This window comes from Phoca vitulina, unplaced genomic scaffold (genome assembly GCF_004348235.1).
Source record: "Phoca vitulina isolate PV1807 unplaced genomic scaffold, GSC_HSeal_1.0 scaffold7, whole genome shotgun sequence".
Classification (NCBI taxonomy): domain Eukaryota; kingdom Metazoa; phylum Chordata; class Mammalia; order Carnivora; family Phocidae; genus Phoca; species Phoca vitulina.
Window position 1 is genome coordinate 31137616 of NW_022589710.1, and position 19787 is coordinate 31157402.

At 35.3% G+C, this 19787-nt stretch overlaps 1 protein-coding gene across 3 annotated transcripts in view; it reads left to right on the forward strand.

Annotated features, from left to right (window-relative positions):
- Positions 1–19787, forward strand: part of ARID4A (AT-rich interaction domain 4A) — a 64902-nt gene that overhangs the window by 12204 nt on the left and 32911 nt on the right. For all 3 annotated transcript variants that reach the window (XM_032405199.1, XM_032405200.1, XM_032405201.1), the window contains 6 exons: positions 2244–2323; positions 2413–2507; positions 4309–4441; positions 8705–8784; positions 9691–9767; positions 10153–10319. In XM_032405199.1, the coding sequence (XP_032261090.1) occupies positions 2244–2323; positions 2413–2507; positions 4309–4441; positions 8705–8784; positions 9691–9767; positions 10153–10319 (632 nt within the window). The remainder of the gene's footprint in view (positions 1–2243; positions 2324–2412; positions 2508–4308; positions 4442–8704; positions 8785–9690; positions 9768–10152; positions 10320–19787) is intronic.

Here is a 19787-nt window from a genome sequence, read left to right on the forward strand (position 1 = left end):
GAGGAGCCTGCTTCTCCCTCTTCCTCTGCTCCTGCATGCTCTCTCTCTCTCAAATAAATAAAATATTTAAAAAATTTGGGAATTTTTCATCAGAACATTTGATTTGGGGCTGCCCTTGATTAATGATGAAACACTGTGGAAAACATTTTGTTGCATAAATTTGATATTATTGATTGGTCTTACAGTCTCATTTTCCTTCCTCATACCTCCACTTAAATGTGTGTGCATATGAGCATGTATGTGTGTGTCCATTGTCACCATCTTTCGTAGTCTAGGCATTAAGGAAAATTGGAACTTTTAAGGTTTTATTCTTTAGTATACTTAGGGATATTAATAAATGAATTATTTTAAGTTTGGTACAATAAATCCATGATCTTGAATTTTTAAAGGAACAGTGGTTTATTTATTAGACTTGACACCATATGAATCATAGTTTTGTTGCAAATGTTTAGAGCACTGTTAATCAAGTTGTAGATTAGTAATGTAATTGTTGGAGGATGTTGTGTTTTATCCTGTCATTGTGTCTGTAGGTGGTCATTAATTTCTGCATCGTTGACAGTGTACAACACAGCTCCTTTTGTGGAAACATTATGGTTCTTTGAATATGTGCTTCAGGAACTTTTCATTTTCTCTGCATTGTCTCTTGCATGTAAGAGAATTTAAACTAGATGTCTTTAGTCTAAGAGAAGAACTGACTGAGGTAGACAAATATTGAAGAAGTTGAGTGCTCTTACGTAAGTTCTTAGCATGAAAAAATAAGTTTATGATTAAATATTATTAAAGCAAAGTAATGTAGAATTTCCCTTTATTAACACTAACTTAATTCTGTTAGAACGGAAAAACCTCTAGAATTACATTAGGATTAAATCTTAAAGTAATTATTTTTGTGTATATGTTACTTTCATAAGATACACAAACATTTATTGATGTTTTCATTATAAGTATCTGAGGTAAGGATTCCATCTTTTTTATTTCTTCATAGTGCTGGGCAATCAGGTGTCTTCTGAGAGCATTTTCTTTTTAATAAACTTTGTAAATAAGAGTGCATTTCTGAAAAATTAAACCTATAAAAATAATACAGCTAGTTATATGGAGAATAAAAGTGATAAAATGTTAAATTCCTTACCCCCAGTTCCCTGAAATATTTAAACATAGTTTCCACACAGTATGATTTTTAAAAAAATGTAGTAAAAGCTTTTGAGGAAGCTTCTGTGCAATTATGACTAACTCTCTTGAATTAAAAAAGAATTTCATCTTTCTGATGTTTCCTTGTTTCAGTGTTCATTTCTTAACTTTTTTTTTTTTTTTAAAGATTTTATTTACTTGAGAGAGCGCGAGTGAGCAAGCAGCAGAGGAAGAGGGAGAGGCAGACCCCCGCTGAGCAGGGAGCCCAATGCCCGGCTCGATCCCAGGACTCTGGGGTCATGACCCGATCTGACGGCAGATACTTAACTGTCTGAGCCACCCGGGGCGCCCTATTTCTAAACTTCTTACATCCTCTAGCAAAAGAAAAAAGTTGAATCTTACGACTTTAGAATTTGGCAGCCAGTACTTCTCCTATAGTAAGTTATCATGCAAATAAGTAGAAGAGTCCAATAATCCAAGAAGCATTACCAGAAGGCAAACAGTTCCTGGAAGTTAGAGATACTTCTGGTAACTGTTGGGAACAAACCCATAATACCTTTTTTTTTTTAAACCAGGTTTTGTTTTTTTTTTTTTAAAGATTTTATTTATTTGACAGAGAGACAGCGAGAGAGGGAACACAAGCAGGGGGAGTGGGAGAGGGAGAAGCAGGCTTCCCGCTGAGCAAGGAGCCCGATTAGGGCTCGATCCCAGGATCCTGGGATCATGACCTAAGCCGAAGGCAGACACTTAACGACTGAGTCACCCAGGCGCCCCAGAAACCAGGTTTTTGCTCATTCTAGGATTAAAGATAATTTAATAATCCATGCTTTGACTAGGTTGCTAGTGGTTTCAAGAAGGTGGTTCTGTAGTGATAGAAATTGAACAAGTGAACGTAGATACCTAAGCAGTTGGGGGCAGCCATTTAACTTGCGTATGTTTGGCAGCTACAGAATGAAAAATGTAGTATGTACATTAATTTTAAAAGGTTTTGAATAATAACTAACAAATAATGGTTCTTACAAATATTAAGCCCTAGATAAATAGGAATAAGAGCATTCTCTGCAGTGAAATTTTTACTTAGTGTGCATAAATTCTCTGGTATCTCTTGCTTATTGTAGTGTTTGATGATGGTGATGAGAGAACACTGAGACGCACTTCACTTTGCCTAAAAGGAGAGAGACATTTTGCTGAGAGCGAGGTAGGGTGCCATGGATGGGCTTTTTGGGTTGAATAACTTCTAACGTCGAGGCAAAATGTGATTTAATTTGTCTGTTGTTTCTTTCCTAGACACTTGACCAGCTTCCCTTAACAAATCCAGAGCATTTTGGAACTCCAGTAATTGCAAAGAAGACAAACAGAGGAAGGAGGTCCTCTCTTCCTGTGTGAGTGTTTTTTCATATACAGTAACGTAATATAAATATTACAATACAGTATTACAACAAGTAATGTAAATATTATAACATTAAACAAATGATTTTTCTAGGATGGCTAAAATTGTTTAGGTAACTTTTCCATAGTATCTTTTATCCTTATGTTAGATATTTTACCTTGAGCAGATCTTGTTCTTAATTCTTCCCATTACTTTGTCCAAGAATTATCACAACAACGCCTTTTTCAAAAAGGCTATTTTTGTCTTGAGTTACTTTGTCAAATTCCTTAGTTGATGTAATGTATTCTCTATTTTAAGTGAGCATATATATTTTTTAGCCTTTTTATCTCAAAAACATTTCAAACTTAAAAATGATACGTCAACTTTCGGGGCTCCTGGGTGGCTCAGTCAGTTGAGCGTCTGACTCTCGGTTTCAGCTCAGGTCAGGATCTCAAGGTTGTGAGATTGAGCCCCCTTTTGGCCTCTGCGTTCAGCAGAGTGTCTCCTTGAGATTCTCTTCCTATTCCCCTCCCTCCCTCCATTTACATACACTCTCTCTCTCCCTTTCACTCTGTCTAAAAATAAATAAATCTTTTAAAAAAATTATATAATAAACTTTCATATACTCATCATCTAGATTCACTAACTGTTAAATTTTTTTGGCACATTTACTTTATCATTCACTCTGTAGGTACCTATTATAATTATTTTTTATTTAATGATAATTTTAATTGGTCACACCATCTGAGAGGACATTGCAAGCATCAGACCTACCTTTAAACACTTTAAGAATAAGGAAATTCTCTTACATAGTCAAAGTATGATTATCAAATTCAGAAAATTTAACATTCATAGAATGCTATTGTCTAATAACATATAATTCGTATTTCAAATTTTGCCACTTGGCCCAATAATAGCCTTTATAAGCATCCCCTGAATCCAGGATCCAATCCAAGACCATGCATTACATTTAGTTTATATGGTTCTTATTTTTTTTTAAAGATTTTATTTATTTATTTATTTGAGAGAGAGAGAGCAAGAGGGAGTGAGCACGAGCAGGGGTGAGGGGCAGAGGGAGAGGGAGAAGCAGACTCCTCACCAGGCACAGAGCCTGATGTGGGGCTTGATCCCAGGACACTGAGATTATGACCTGAGCCAAAGGCAGATGCTTAACCAACTGAGCCACCCAGGCATCCCTAGTTTATATGGTTCTTAAATCTCCTTTTATCTGGAAAAGTTCTTCAGCTTTTTTTTTTTTTTTTTTTTGGTCTTTTCATGACCTTGGTATTTTTGAAGAGTACAGGCCAGTATTGTAGGCTTTTCCTCTCTGTGGGTTTGTCTGCTTATTTTATTGTCTAGGTAAGTGAACTTAAACCCTCACATGTTTTGTTTTTTTTTTTTCCCTCACATGTTTCTTAATGAGATCTTTTCATAACCTGTTAGGAAATTAGAGTTACATTATCTGGCATACATAAAAAGTAGAAGGATGGTCTTTTTTAGAAAAATGTAACTGGCACAGTAAGTACTTCATGGTGACATAATTAGGCTTTTCTGTCCCACCTGGTGGTTGGCATAAGAGCTAAGTCCAAATCCTCATTCATCTAGTGACGTGGACTCAGAGTTACCATGGATAGCTCAGGACTACTTTGGGACTAGGGAAGTATCTATCTCTTCAATTTCAGTAAGAATGAAGAAACTACTACTCTGGAGTAATCCACAGTAGAAATTGAATTGTACATGTTAAATTCACACCACTCTGACTGTCTCAACAATGGCTTATGTGAAGATCCTGATAAAGTTATTCTGACTTTTAGTAATGAAGATGAAAAGGAAGAAGAAAGTAGTGAGGAGGAAGATGAAGACAAGCGACGTCTCAATGATGAATTATTAGGAAAAGTTGTAAGTGTGGCATCTACATCTGAGAAGACTGATTGGTATCCTGCCTTGGTAAGTCAGATTTCTTTGCAGAATTAATCAACCATTTAAAATATTTGTTTAAGGGGGTGTCTGGCTGTCTCAGTCAGTAGAGCATGCACCTCTTGATCTCAGGGTTGAGTTCAAGGCCCACGTTGGGTGTGGAGCCTAGTTAAAATTTAAATAAATAAACAAATAAACAAACAAGCGAATGTTTAACATGGATTTTTAAAAAGCATTTAAGATATTTTGAAAGTATTACACAAATTTAATTTGGACTTTATTGCAGAGTTGAGCAATCCTACTCAGGTCCCACATACTTCACTGTCTTCTCTTGTTATTTTCTTTCTTTAATTTTCTATAACCAATCATTTATTGGGATTTTTCAGTTCTTCCTTCAAAATGTGTCCAGTGGTCTCTTTTTATTCCTTTTGCCACTTTACCCTCGATTTATGGTAATTACCTCCAAGTTCCCTTAACTTGATCCCTGAGCTTTTTGCTAAATTCAGACTGTTTTTCTAGAAGCAATTTTTAATTTTTACAGAGAAATAGTTTTAAAATACTGATTTAATCATGATTGTCCCATTCTCCAAAAAACCCCACAAAACTTTCACTGACTGCCTAATGGATCAATTCTGCATTCTTTAGATGGATATCTGGAGGCCATCCCAGCTCTTAGTTCGTTTCCCATTTCCAGTGTAAGCTCTGTACTCACATTCTTTCTTAACTGCTCCCTGTGTCAAACACTTCACTCTTCTAAACCTTTACCCTTGCCTTAAATCAATTAGTATTTACTGAGGATATGCAGTGAGTTCAGCTCTAAATTCCTTAGAAGAGAGAGAAGTATGAATCTTGTAACACCTTGCTCTCAAGAATCTTATTATATACATCTAAGAGATTACACAGCAATTAAAGATTATATAGTCCTTTTTTTTTTTTTTTTTGAAGTATGAAGCCTAATGCAGGGCTTGAACTCACGATCCTAAGATCAAGACCTGAGCTGGGCTTAAGAGTTGGACACTTAACAGACTGAGCACCCAGGCACCCCTCTATCATCATCATTTTTTTTTTTTTAAGATTTTATTTATTTATTTGCCAGAGAGAGAGAGAGCACAAGCAGGGGGAGTGGCAGGCTCCCTGCTGAGCAAGGAGCCTGATGCGGGACTCAGTCCCAGGACCCTGGGATCATGACCTGAGCTGAAGGCAGACGCTTAACTGACTGAGCCACCCAGGCGTCCCCCTCTATCATGATTTTTAAAACTTGGTGCAGACACTGGAGTAAAACGGAGTATTAGGGAAAGGAAGGGTACACCTAGGCTTTGGAAATGGCAAGTCTGATGCGTTGGTTGGGAAATCTAATCTTTGCTTACTCAGGGAAGGAATGAGAAGAAAGGATGGGCAAGAGAATTATTTCATGTGAGGAATCAATAATACTTAGTAATACCTGTCTCCATTTTCTTCTTTTCCTACTCCTCTCTTCTGAAATGTCTTAAGGTTCAGCTCAAGTCCTACCTTTTCTACAGAGTCTCCCCTAACCACTCTAACATAACTATGCCCCTTCTCTGAATTTTTTGAATTTTGAATTTGGTATCACATATATCTCCCAACAACAGTGTTGGCACAAAACATGTCCCAAATTAGATCCTTTAAAGAACCGAGGCCATTTTTTTAAGGTTTTTATGTGCATATAAATACATTATTCAGTTACTATTTATAATAGATTTACTTTACATAAGAAAAGTCTGAAAATCCTTTGAGCCTTTCAGCTGTACAGGCAGACAAGTAAATAGGTTTGGATTCAGAATATTTAGGTCATAATTTGCCAAGAGATTTTTTTTTTTAATTCCTTCATTTACTCAACAGACTTATTGTTTGCCAGGTGATGTAGAAAATAAAAGATAAGACACCAATCGCACGTTTGATAATTTTATAATTTAATGCAGACAATAATTCAAGTAACTATATATATAGTAGTATATGTTCAACATTAGGACTTCTTCCCTGAGAGATTACATTTGTATAAAGGAGATCCAGAAAGTCTTGATGAAGCTGTTGCTTTTGAACCGAGCCTTGATGGATTTAAAGTTAGTTAAACAAAGCTTCTCTAGAGGACTTTCTTAGAGGAAACAAGATAAGTAAAAGCAGAGAAGCAAGGTGTTTGTTCATGGAACTATTTGCTCTGGGAATCCATTTTGGCTAAATTTTAGACACGAATGAGGGAATCACAGGAAATAAGACTGGGAAGATAATTTGGATCTAGGGCAGAAGGGCGGCCATAATTCTGCATAGAATTTTGTGGAAGAGTAACATTATTTGAGCTGCATATTTTAGAATGTTAATGAGACAGTAGTATGTTGAATAGATTGTTGGAAAGACTAGAAATGGCACGAATCAATTTGGAGGCCAATTTAGTGGTTCCCAGGTAAGGTAATTAAGCCCTGGGCTGTGTCTACTCATCCTTTAAAACTTAACTTAAGCCTTTGCTGCCATACCTCTTCCTTCCCTGGGTTGAGTTAAGCCTTCCTCCTAGATGTTTTCATATCTCCGTACTTACCCTCCATGGTGTTCTTTTTGTGTTTACCTCTCCATTATGCTGTTAGCTCCTTGAGGACAGACACAACTTTATTATTAGTCTAATAATGACCAGCACCCAACAGACAAACATTTACTGCCATCTGATGTTAAGACAGCTGATATGACTGCCAAGAATTTTTAATTATCTGGATATATACTGTTTAATATGATAGCCATGAGTCCTAAGTGACTGTTTACATTTAAATGTGAGAGATGAACCATGAGAGACTATGGACTCTGAGAAACAAGCTCAGGGTTTTAGAGGGGAGGGGGGTGGGGGGATGGGTTAGCCGGGTGATGGGTATTAAGGAGGGCACGTACTGCATGGAGCACTGGGTATTATACGAAAACAATGAATCGTGGATCACTACATCAAAAACTAATGATGTATGGTGACTAATATAACATAATAAAATAAAATTAAAAAAATAAATGTAACTTAATTAAAATTAAATAGAATTAAATATTCAGTCTCTCAGTTGCACTAGCCACATTTCAAGTGCTTAGCAGCTACAGAACATTTCCATCATCGCATAAAGTTCTGTGGATGGTGCTAGGTTGTAGCAGAGGGGCTGGTGTTAGGGATGATAATGAGCAGATAAATTTCAGCAGTTTATTAGTAGACTTTAATTTTTTTAAAATATTAAGTGCTATAAAGAATATATAAAGATTAGCTATTTACTGATGTTAAGACATTTATTATTTTTAGAAGTTAAGAAATAAAAAGTTCTTACTCAGATTTTCTTTGATTTGTTTTCATTACTAAAAATTGTAATGCTCTGGTAAGAAAGGGAACTTAGGTGTTTTAGAACCTACATGTTTATTTTGAACAAACAGCAGATTTCAAAATAGATCTTGATTGAAGTGTATTTTTATTTTTATTTTTATTTTTTATTTTTTTTTATTTTCTAAGATTTTTATTTATTTGACAGAGAGAGAGACAGCAGGAGGGAACACAAGCAGGGGGAGTGGGAGTGGGAGAAGTGGGCTTCCCGCCGAGCAGGGAGCCCGATGTGGGGCTCGATCCCAGGACCCTGAGATCATGACCTGAGCCAAAGGCAGACGCTTAACGACTGAGCCACCCAGGTGCCCCTGAAGTGTATTTTTAAAACATTATAATATGTCGGGGTACCTGGGTGGCTCAGTTAGACTCTTGATTTTGGCTCAGGTCATGATCTTAGGGTCCTGAGATTGAGCCCCAAGTTGGGCTTTGCACTCAGCATGGAGTCTGCCTGAGATTCTCTCTCTCTCTCTCTCTCTCTCTCTCCCCCTCTCCCTGTGACCCTCCCCCCCACTCACACACACACACACATACTCTCTCTCTCTCTTTCCTTCTCTCTCTAAATAAATAAAATCTTAAAAAAAATTATAATATGTCCAATTTTCATCATGGATCATATGTTTTACTTTTTGGACAATAAATATGTAGCTTAGAATAAATCCTAATTTTTTAAAGTGGTGGTCACATTGTAATTTATATTGTATTAGCTATTCATTGTATAATCTAATGACTGAATAAATTTAATATCTAGAAAACCAATGTGCTAAATAAAAATCACAAGACAACCTTTTAAGTAATTCATTACTGACAATGAAACTATTTCTTACAAAATATAATCCACTTGAGAAGTGAGGGCGATCCAAAATTATTCTTTTCAAAAAATTATACGTTTTTTGAGCAAGGGAGATTAGGAACCAATCTGTTCTTATTTTGTATTTCAGGTAGTATCTCCCAGCTGTAATGATGACATCACGGTGAAAAAAGACCAGTGTTTAGTTCGATCATTTCTCGATTCTAAATTGTGAGTCACTTAATAGTGTTACATTGGGAGAAAGAAAATGAAATCACAGTGATAAACTCTTCCACAGTCCAAGCTTTATTTTTAAAAGTCTGATCATTTCATGAACTGAGAAGTCATTACATAATATGCTTTACTTTTTGTAAGTTACTTTTTCTGAAAAATTTTATATAAAAACTGAACGACAGTATGTGAGAATAATATTTAAAAAGTTTTATAAAGCGTGGTATTGGTTTTCTCTTCAGTTGTAAAAATTTGGTATTTTTATTATGTATACTGTTTCATACTATGAACTATGAAATTTACTTTTCACAGAATTAGAATATTACTAAAATAATCATTTTGACTTTTTTTCTGATTAAGTCACATTTTTAGAAACTTTAATCTCAGCTTTGCTTTGTTTCCCAAAAAGGATATAAAAAAGAAAAAATTATATGTGTTTATGTGTGTGGAGAGAGAGAGATGTAATTCTCTGGAAATTTTAATATATCTTACAGTGATAAAAATATTTTAATATTACCTTCTATTAAGTTTTTTTTCTAAGCTGAGTAGTAAATTTAAGAAATAATAAAGATCAAGAAAAATAGACATTGTGTCTTCTATAAGGAAAATATCATGCTGATCTAAACTACCCTATACTGGGTGTAGGAAGATTGCATAAACTATTAATAAATGTGAGGCTTTCAGATTAGTGTATTTTGAGTATGTGAATCTTAAGAATTAAGATACTAGCTTTGCCTATATTACCTCTTGCCCTTTATTAAGGATTAGGACATACATGGTCTTTTTAAAACATAGGCAAAATAATTTTGATTTTGAGGTTTACATTTTTCTATGTGTTTATATTATTTAAGTGATAATTTTTACCTAATAATGGCTTTCCTTCCCTTTATTCTTCTCTGTAATTAGTTATTCTATAGCAAGAAAGGATATCAAGGAAGTAGATATTCTCAGTCTACCTGAATCAGAGCTCTCTGCTAAACCAGGTAAAATAGGAATGAATCAGTCCATTATTTCATGATGTGGCTCTAAATGGTAAATAGTGACTAAACCAAGACTGAATATTCTCTGGTGCCATTTTAATTGTTTAGAGTTAATATTTACTTTTATTTGATGGCTATTTTTTTAAGGGCTAGATAAAATGTTTTATTTGTAATTTTTAAGTAAGCTTAACTTTTCCATGTTTTACCATTAATACTTTTAACAGTATTTTCTAGAGTAATAATAAACATTAATATAACATTATGACTTAGATATATTGAAGTCTACTGTATTTATAAGGGACAGCTGAATTTGAGTCCAGATCTTCTGACTCTGACTGTTATTCTATTATTCTATGTTGCTAATTCCATAACAACTGTTTATTCTTAGGGCTACAGAAAGCAAGCATCTTCTTAAAAACTAGAATTGTTCCTGATAATTGGAAAATGGATATAAGTGAAATCCTTGAATCATCCAGTAGTGATGATGAAGATGGTCCAGCTGAAGAAAATGATGAAGAGAAGGAAAAGGAGGCCAAAAAGGAAGAAGAAGAGGTGGTAGGTGAAATTTTATGTTTGTAACATAAAGACATTTTAATTTTTTAAAGTAAAAATTACTGCCTTTGTATATTTTCCCTCATTTAGATGTGCTATATTATTTGTTTCTGCCTTTTTCTAGCTCAAATTGATTTCTTGATTTTTTTGGATTCTAACTTAGTGGGTAAATCAGAACTAATTTTTTTAGCATACAAAGAACTTTTCAGGTTAAATAATCAAGTACAAACTTTGCAAACAACCATGGAGAAAAGAAATGTAACTTTTAGGTATATTACATGTGTTAATTCATTTAAATTGTTACCACGTGGAATAACTAGTATTATCGTACTTTAAAGGTGGGGAAGGTGAAGGTCACAAAGGTTAAGTAACTTTCCCAAAGTTGCACAGCTCAAATGTGGAGAATGGGGATTTGAACCCAGATCTGATATGTCTGAATTTAGAAACTTTACCTCTTTTCAGTTATTTTACAGTATCTCAAGAATGGTGGGGATTAAAAAACCTATCCGAACTGAAAGAATATTTCATTTGGCAGTTTTATAAATCAGAGAAAAGAGATTGTTTTTATAAGTGCTAATGGTTTTTTTTGGTAATATTATGTCATTTAGGATATATATCTATAAATGTAGGAAATTATTCATGGGCTACCACATAATAGCTTATATGAATATTGTTGTCTATTTATTCAGCAATGTTTTGTCAAGTGGGATAAACTGGTAGTATATTTTTGGTTGTTATGAGGTAAAGAGACCTAGGGGCAGACAAAGAGAATGAGTTTACCAAAAAGAAGACCTATTTGAGCATGAAAAATATTTGCTTGGAAAACATGGAATGCTTGTTTCTGTTTTACATGTACAAATATGAATTTATGAAATAGAATGAGTATACTTGTATGTGATGAAGGGTATGTGATATTTCTTTCCTTTTACTTCCCCTGCAGTATTTGGTTTTTTGCACTCTGAAATCAGAATGGCGGTTCATACTTACAGGCTGCCTACAGAGTTGCCATAGTAACGTGCTGTTGGTTTTAAGTGAGCATGCTCGGAAAGACAGGAAGGTTTAGCAGAGGCTTGGCAGGTTGCCAATGGAGGTTTGCCAGATGCTTTGAAATGGGCTGTCTTTCTTTTCCTTTCATGTAATGTCTGATTTTTATGTGGAAGAGAATGTAAGTAGTGCTGTATAACCCTGCGGATGCTATGCCCTAAGAGGGAAAGCAAATATTTGCAAGTCAGACTGAAAAATGTTCAGACACTGTACTGATTAAGTAGAAGGGGAATCTAACCATTTTGCATTTGAAAGAAAATGCAGCATATAGGTAAGATTTTTTTTCTAAAATATATTTAGTTACCATTTTGATTGCCAAAAACGGGGTTAAATGAGAATTTTAGGTGTTGATGATGTGGCTAATAATGGTAGGGCTCATAACCAAGCGTAATTGTTTCTTGTAAAAGAGACAGTAGGAGTCTATTTTTAGACTATCAGAGGATGAAGGCTATTTTTCTGAAACAAGATAGATTTTGAAATGAAAATGATAATGAGACAGTTTGGCAGAATTCAGGATTTAAAGCCTATTAAATGTGATTTTTATATTTTATCTGTATTTATTTAGAGATTATATGTTTTCAGGGTAAATAGGCCACATTTTCAGGGTGTGAACTGTTGCAGTCTGATTTTGCCTTTTTTTTTTTTTTTAAGAATTAGCATTAGTTAGGATCTGATATTGCCAAATATTGAAAAAAGATTAGTTTATTTTTGCTAATACTTTTAATTGCTGTCCCTTTTAGAATGCATTTTCTTTACTCCCCACCCCCCAAAAAGCAAACCCTGAAATTTTAAACAAAGAGAGGAAAAAGAGCTTTGTAGTAAGGTTGGAAAAGATGGCTATAAAATAGTAAATAGTAAATAGTGTTCTTATTACAGCTATTAATTTCATAAAAATCACAGCGTTTTATTCAAGCTGTTAGTAAATGTTAGTAAAAAGGAATGAAGAGCAGAGGCAAGCTCTGTTACCTATTGTTTGCAGGTAGTAGGTAAAGAAATTTTAAAATGTAAGGACATTTGTAAGGGATAGTATCTTCTTAAAATGTGTTACTTAAATTATGAACCTGTTAAAATTAAGTGAAAAAGAATGCTTTTCATTTACTGAAAAATAAAAGCAAAATTACAACATTTAGGCACTGAGTTGTCTGTTAATTTAAATTATTTTCCAGATGGTCAGTTTCATAGCCTATACTTTATTGAATTACTTGACAGGAACTAATTCCTCTTTTTTTCTGGCCGTAGAGGTAGATTTCTTGAGTGAGATTTTGGTTGCTTTAGAAAAAAAAAATCAGCTGCATTTCTTGCTCTTGGATTTAAGATTTAGTTGCTGAATCATTCTAATTTGTCTTGAACAGTAATTTTTAAAAATTTAATGTATTGATAAACTGAAAAACAGTTTAGTTTATATGTAACAAAGGAAAAAAAAGTCGGTATGGTATAAAATTAATTAAAGTCTGATAAGCCAGGGCCTACCTGGCTTAGTCATTATAGGCCTTTACTACATAGGTGAGGCTAAGCTGTTGTATTACATTGTAGATCATATTCTTCCTGAAACGTAGTAATGCTATGCTTCTCATGAAAATATAATGTTGCTTTATAATGATAAAAAAGATCTTTAACATTCTGTAAGCCACTATAACAGTACTTTAGCTTGTCATTTAATGTAAATTTTATGCAGTAGAATCATACAAGTGTTAGATACTTCTGCAGTATTAAGGGACAGTGGACATTGTTTTCATATTTGATTCTTTGAGTACCCTAAAATAGCCTAAATAAGATTTGAGATTCATGGCTTTACCACGGAGGAGCATCTTTTTTACTTATTATTATTTCGAATTCCTAAGCATTTGTAGTTCAGGATTGGAATACAAGAAATACGTTTCATACTGTTACTGGGTAGGAAAAGACTTGAGGGTCTGACAGGAAGTAGGTCCAATCTATATTGATGACTGTAAATTTTAACCTGTTGATAATTATATTGAAAAAAAGCCCTGGAGAATATTTTTGTAGGTATTACTTAAATGTCTTTTGTTAAGAAAATTTTATAATAGAAAAGATACACTGATTTCCTTTTGAGCTTTGAAATTGATTGAAAAGTCCATGTAAACATAAGTAATGGTGTTTATTCATAAGTTATTCCTTATATTCACTTTGGATGAATGTAGGAAAGTTGTCTAAGGATAAAGTGAATAGGTGAAGACATTAAGGGGGATTTGACTAGTTGCATATCCTTTTAGTTTGCTATATGTAGTCTTATGTGTTGGGCCCTTACAAAAATCCCTTCTAATTTCATATTTAGTAATGAAAATAAGAATTTAGTGAATTTTTACAAGAGATGCTCTTTTTTTGTTTAGAAGTACTGACACCCATTTCTCCAATCTTTGAATTTCCTAGGGATCACTCTTGTATCTATTGCCTAGGATTATATTCCACTATTATAAAAATCAAAGTGCTTGTGTTTTTTTATTTATGGAAACTGGAATTTTTTTCTTATGGTTAAATCAAGTGTTATTTGTATTTATGTTGTCTTGTAAAGGCATTTGTTAGTGATCTTGAATCACTTTGGGTATAAACCTATAGTAAATGCTTGATAACTCAGGAAAATTATGCTAAGGCAATAAAATTTAAAGAAAAATTTAAAGGTAATATTAGCATTTTAGGTATATCTAGTAACTCAAGCTGTCAATCAAGTGTTTCTAAGCAGATTCTATAAAGTCAGTTTTCAATGAATAATTGAGACTTTAACTTGCATTCAAATATAATAACTTACTTGCAAAAGTCTTGAAGTTTAGCTTGTTGAACAAGCAAAAAAAATGTCCTAATGTGTTCAGCAAGACCTTTCCTCACAGAATTAGTGTAAGACTAACCAAATTAGGTTCACCTAATCAGATTAATGAGGATTGCATATTTGTATACACATTTATAGCTGCATTTTTATGTATCTACAAAAAGTCACTTCTCAGATCAAATTATTTCATAGTTGTGGTAGCATGAAAGAGGGTTGACTGAATATAAAGCCTTAGATGTGATTGTATGCAAACCACAGCTTGATGATGAAAAGTAGAATGTGTGTACCTTTTCAAGTAGGGGGAAAAATGATTAGTCTCGTCAAGTCTGATAGAATACAAGAGTCATATAATAATTTGTTATTTAGGCAGATAGTTGTCGAACTGTTTTCTGAAATTATGAAAGTGTCTTACCACGTAATGAATATATCATGACATCTTATGTGTTCCCTGAAAGTTTCTGTTTCAGTGTATACAACAGGGAAGAATGATACCATTCTAAATTTTATGACCACCAGTTTTTGCTGGGCCTTCAACACCATTAGTCAATTTCCAGTTTCTATAATCAAATCACTGTGTCCGCTAACCCTGCCCCACTCCACTCCAACTTGAGAAAGAAACTAGGAATATCAGATTGGGAGCATGTGCTACACTTCACTTGCCTGCTCTCCTTCCCTTAAGTACAGTTGATAATATGTTGCTCTCTTCTATATGATGAGTCTCTCAATTTATGCTCTGGATCTCATTCCCTTTTTTCTTATCTTAAATTTTGAACGACTACTTCTTTCCAGGATCTTTAACCTATTCCGTTCTATTGTTTCTTTCTCATCAGTTTTTAAACACATGCTTCCATCTCTCCTAACCTTCTGACAACCCCTCCACCTACTGTCCTCTTTCCTCACCCTTATGACCAGATTACTCAGTTACATCCACTGTTCTATTTCCTGACCTCCTGTTCACTCTTAATTCACTGTAGTGTCTTGTACTCCCACCACAGCTAAAACAACCAGTGACCTTCAACAAATTTTCTGTACTAAATCCAAAAAATATTTGTCATGATCTCATTTGACTCCTTAGCAGTATTCAGCATTTTTGACATGCCTACCCTCTTCAGTTACCTGACATCCATGACATTACTTTTTATTTCTAGTTTACTTCCTAACTAAATGATATAATAACTCCAAATCTATATGTACATCAAAGATGTCTCTTCTTAGCCCCAGACATTTATAGTAGACTGCCAACGAGGCTTATTTTGTAAGTACTCAAACTCAATGTGTACAAGAACTGTTTTCATTTTTTCCCCCACACTGGTCCTTTTCATGGTTGTCCCTAGTTTATTTGAATAGAAGCATGATCCACCAATTATCCAAACCAGATACATGGCAGTCACCTTAATCCTCCCACTCTTGCCCCTCTAACCAATGAGACACCAAATCTTCTTTCTTCTGCCTATTTGATAGCTTTCAGGTTTGCCTACTTCCCTGTTTCTACTCTCTGCCACCATAGTCTAAGCCACTATTCTCCTTTACTTACACAAATGCAGTAGTAACCTTCCTATGTCCCTGCTGGCCTGCTGGCCTTCTCCAGTCTATTCCCTGCACTGAATCTAAGCAGATTTTTTTAAATGAGAAATCTCAGTGTGATTCCTCTTGGAAAAAATTGATTTTAGGGCACAGAAGTAGTTGTATTTATTCTTTTATATTGAAATACTTCTAAAACATATTGTATAATGTCACCTCTTTCTAAAAGTAGTATATTGGACATTACTTACCTTCATATTTACTCAAGATTTAATTATTGTGTTCTTTTTTTTTTTTTAAGATTTTATTTATTTGTCAGAGAGAGAGAGCCAGTGAGCACAAGCAGGGAGAGCGGCAGGCAGAAGGAGAAGCAGGCTCCCTGCTAAGCAGGGAGCCTGATGTGGGTCTTAATCCCAGGACCCTGGGATCATGACCTGAGCTGAAAGCAGATGTTTAGCCGACTGAGCCACCCAGGCATCCCTGTATTCTTTTAATACAGTCTTGTCATGGCTTTTAGCCCTTATCCTAAATGATTAGTGCCTATTAAGATTGTGAATTTTCTCTGTTTCCTTTCTTCTAAAATCTATATTGTCAACTGATAGTTTTTACATATGATAACTTTCTGGACAGTTTAGAATTCTACTTGTGGTGCATGGGCTTTACTGGTAGCCTAGGGGGAGTCGTTTTGACTAATGGATCACCAGTTACTAGACTTAATGTTATTGGGTTTTTTCTTTTTCTTTTTTTAATTACGTTTTCTTTTTCTTTTTTTTTAATTTTTAAAATTTATTTGACAGAGAGAGAGAGAGAGAGAGAGAGCATGAGCACAACTAGGGGAAGAGGGAGAGGTAGAAGCAGGCTCCCCACTGAGCAGGGAGCCCGACGCGGGGCTCGATCCCAGGACCCTGAGACCATGACCTGAGCCGAAGGCAGACAGTTAACAGACTGAGCCACCCAGGCGACCCTAAGTTTTCTTTTTAAATTTAGGTTTTCATTTGTTATATTTCACTGAGGTGTTATGACAACAAAATATATCAATTACACCAGAGCATACATCATAAGATGTAGCTTTCCTTATACTGGAGTTAAAACATTTAGCCTTGTAGGAGATAGAAACAGGCAAAGATGCCAAAACTGAGTAATGTTCTCAGCTTAGTTTTGGAGAGTTAGTGACTTTTAAAGATTGTTTATTGAATCTTCACAACAGGATTTTTTATGAGTGAGGAAACAGAGGTGTAGAGATATTACAGAAGTTTTCACAGACTTTTAAAAAATTTTTCTCTTCTCTCCATTGTAAGGTCTATGAAAACAGTGGATGTCAGGTTTTTTTGTTGTAGCTTTTTCCTTTTCCCACCAATATGCATATCCACCAACTACCACAGAGCTTGGCTAATATTAAACCTTCATTAAATAGTTTCTAAATAAATGAACGAGTGTGAGCCATGCAATTATCCTAACATACTGCTATTTGAAACAAAGTGTTGAAAGACTTGTTGTAAGGTTCCAGAAAGTTCACTTTGGAACAAACCACGGGATAAGGTATCTACCTTCCCTTCATAATATATGCTTTCTTTTTTTAGGCAGTGCACTCAGTAGGCAATCTCATTTCCTTACATAATTTTGTGAGCTTATAAATTAATTCTTTTTGGGTTAAGCTAGTTTGGGATACTTTTCTGCCACTTGCAATAAAGGTTCTTGACGTACTCCTCTTCCTTGTCCCACTTATTTCAGGTGTCTTCTGATAGGTCTTTTCCCCTCCAATCCATTCTTCATACCTCTTTCTAACACAAAGGTTCCTGCTAGAAACTCTTTAATGGCCTCAGCACCAATAGGATGAAGATTAGGTCTTTTATCATAGGCCTTTATAAGTTTGGCCCTTCATTATTTGACCTGTGCTCACTTTTCTATTCTCCCTCCTACTATTCTCCAGCAATACATAATTTTTTTAACACTCCGCCTCTCCATATACACACATTTAGATTTTGCTCAGAAGTTGCTTGTTGAGTTTTCAGGTATATTACGTTGAGTATCACTTTTCTGTTGCCCAGTCCTTTAATCAGTATTAAATAAAGTAGGGAAAATAAAAGGAAAGTTGAAAAAACTAAGACAGTGATAAACAATAGCTGAGATTTAAAGAATCCAAAAAGAATCTACATGGAATCCAAGACTTTTACGTAGGAACAAATAGCAGCTCTACTTGAGTTAAGGTTGCGTATGACCTATAAATGTTCTGTGCATTCACCCCAGTAATAAATTGTTCTAGCATTTATTGCACAGTTTAAAAAAATCACTGTGGCTATTTAATATGTTTCAAACTTAAAATTTTCTACAATAAAAGCCTGAGCAGCTACTGGTATCACTGCTTCTTTCACGTCCGTCCTCCAGCCCAGGGGCAGCTTCAGAGGTGCCACTTCTGTTGTGCTTCTTGCAGTGCTTCGTTCTCCAGAGTAGAGCTTTCGAGGGCACTGTCTTATTACCTCCTCTGCTCCAACAGAATCTACCTGCTGCAGAGGACTCCCAAATTCAGCCCCTTTGTTTTGGAGTAGGTGGGGTGGGGGATGGAAGATCAAGGGATTGTAAGAACTGAAGAGTTGAGAAGATGCGTGCTGGAGTGCCAGGGATGGGGTGAGAAGGGGAGCCAACGAAGAGGGCCAGAGGGGGTGCTGTAGCAGCAGCATGCGGGCTGAAAGAAGCTGCTGTTGTCTAAAATGACATTAACTCACAAAAACAGTATTTTGGTATGGAAAAATAAGCACAGTATCCTGGAATATATTTTTTTAAGAAAGGAAGAAGGTGTCATATAATCAGTAATAATTTATTAAGGATACCTGTAGGGTCTCATGAGCAATGAGATACCCATCAACAAAAGACGTGTACTTCACATACAATACAGTACAGTGAAGTGAAACCACAAAAATCAAGTTGAGTTATACCCTTTCGCACTCTCAAAATGTTGGTTTCTGTGGCTCTCATCTGTTCTGTGCTAAGAAACTATCCTGACCTACTCCTTAGAACCGTGTATAAGATACATGGGTGTGAGGGGCTTTGTGTAAAGTGCATCATCTTTTACTGACATATTTTCACAATTTGGACACTTGCTGTATATTGTCCTAATTTGTGTTCTGGGGAGGAGATTTGCTAGCTAGGTAAGTTAATAGCTCAGCAAAAACAGGTATTTTATTTATCTCTTATCCCAGTAAAATGCAGAAAGTCCCATCTTTCACTAGAATTCACACCATTTCTGAATGAATAATCATTTTCTGAACCATGTATTTAGGAAAAGAATGAAGTGAATGCTAACAAGTGATTGTGCCACAGCGACCCGTGACTTTAGAACATCCTCAGCCATTCTTTTTTTCTTTTTTTTAAAGATTTTATTTTACTTATTTGAGAGAGAGACAGAGAGTATGAGTGGGGGAGGGGCAGAGGGAGAGGGAGAAGCAGGCTCCCCACTGAGCAGGGAGCCTGGTGCGGGGCTCTATCCCCGAACCCTGGGATCATGACCTGAGCCCAATGCAGATACTTAACCGACTGAACCAGTCAGGTGCCCCCATTCTCAGCCATTCTTATTTTTTCTTTTATTTGACTCCTGTTGCATTTATATTATCATTAATGCTAGCTCTGAAACTCAGCGAATGTGAAATAATCGAAGAAAATCTCCCCAGTTTATTTTCACAGACATTGTTTTCATTCACATAATAACAGAGTGTCTTAGCTAAATGCCAGTCCCTGGTGATAAAATTGTGGGTAAAATAGGCATGTCTTTAACCTTTCGAGCCCTTACAATGTGTGGGAACCTTTAGGATTATAAACATGAATAACTTAGACTTAAACTGAAAAGAGTCTCAGCGTTTATTCCTCTCTTTCTCCTTCTGGAGTAGGGGGTCATCTTTCCATCATCGGAGAGCAAGACTAATTCAAGCATTGATCCTCCTCCTTGTGGACTGTTGTAATAACTGCCCTTTCACTTCCAATCCATCAAACTCATTCTTGGCAGAGAGCTTTTAAAAACACAAATCTGATACAATTCCTCTCCAGCTCTCTCAGATTCAGGTTCTGATTCTCTAGCATATCATTAAAAAGTGCTTCCTTGGGGCGCCTGGGTGGCTCAGTCGGTTAAG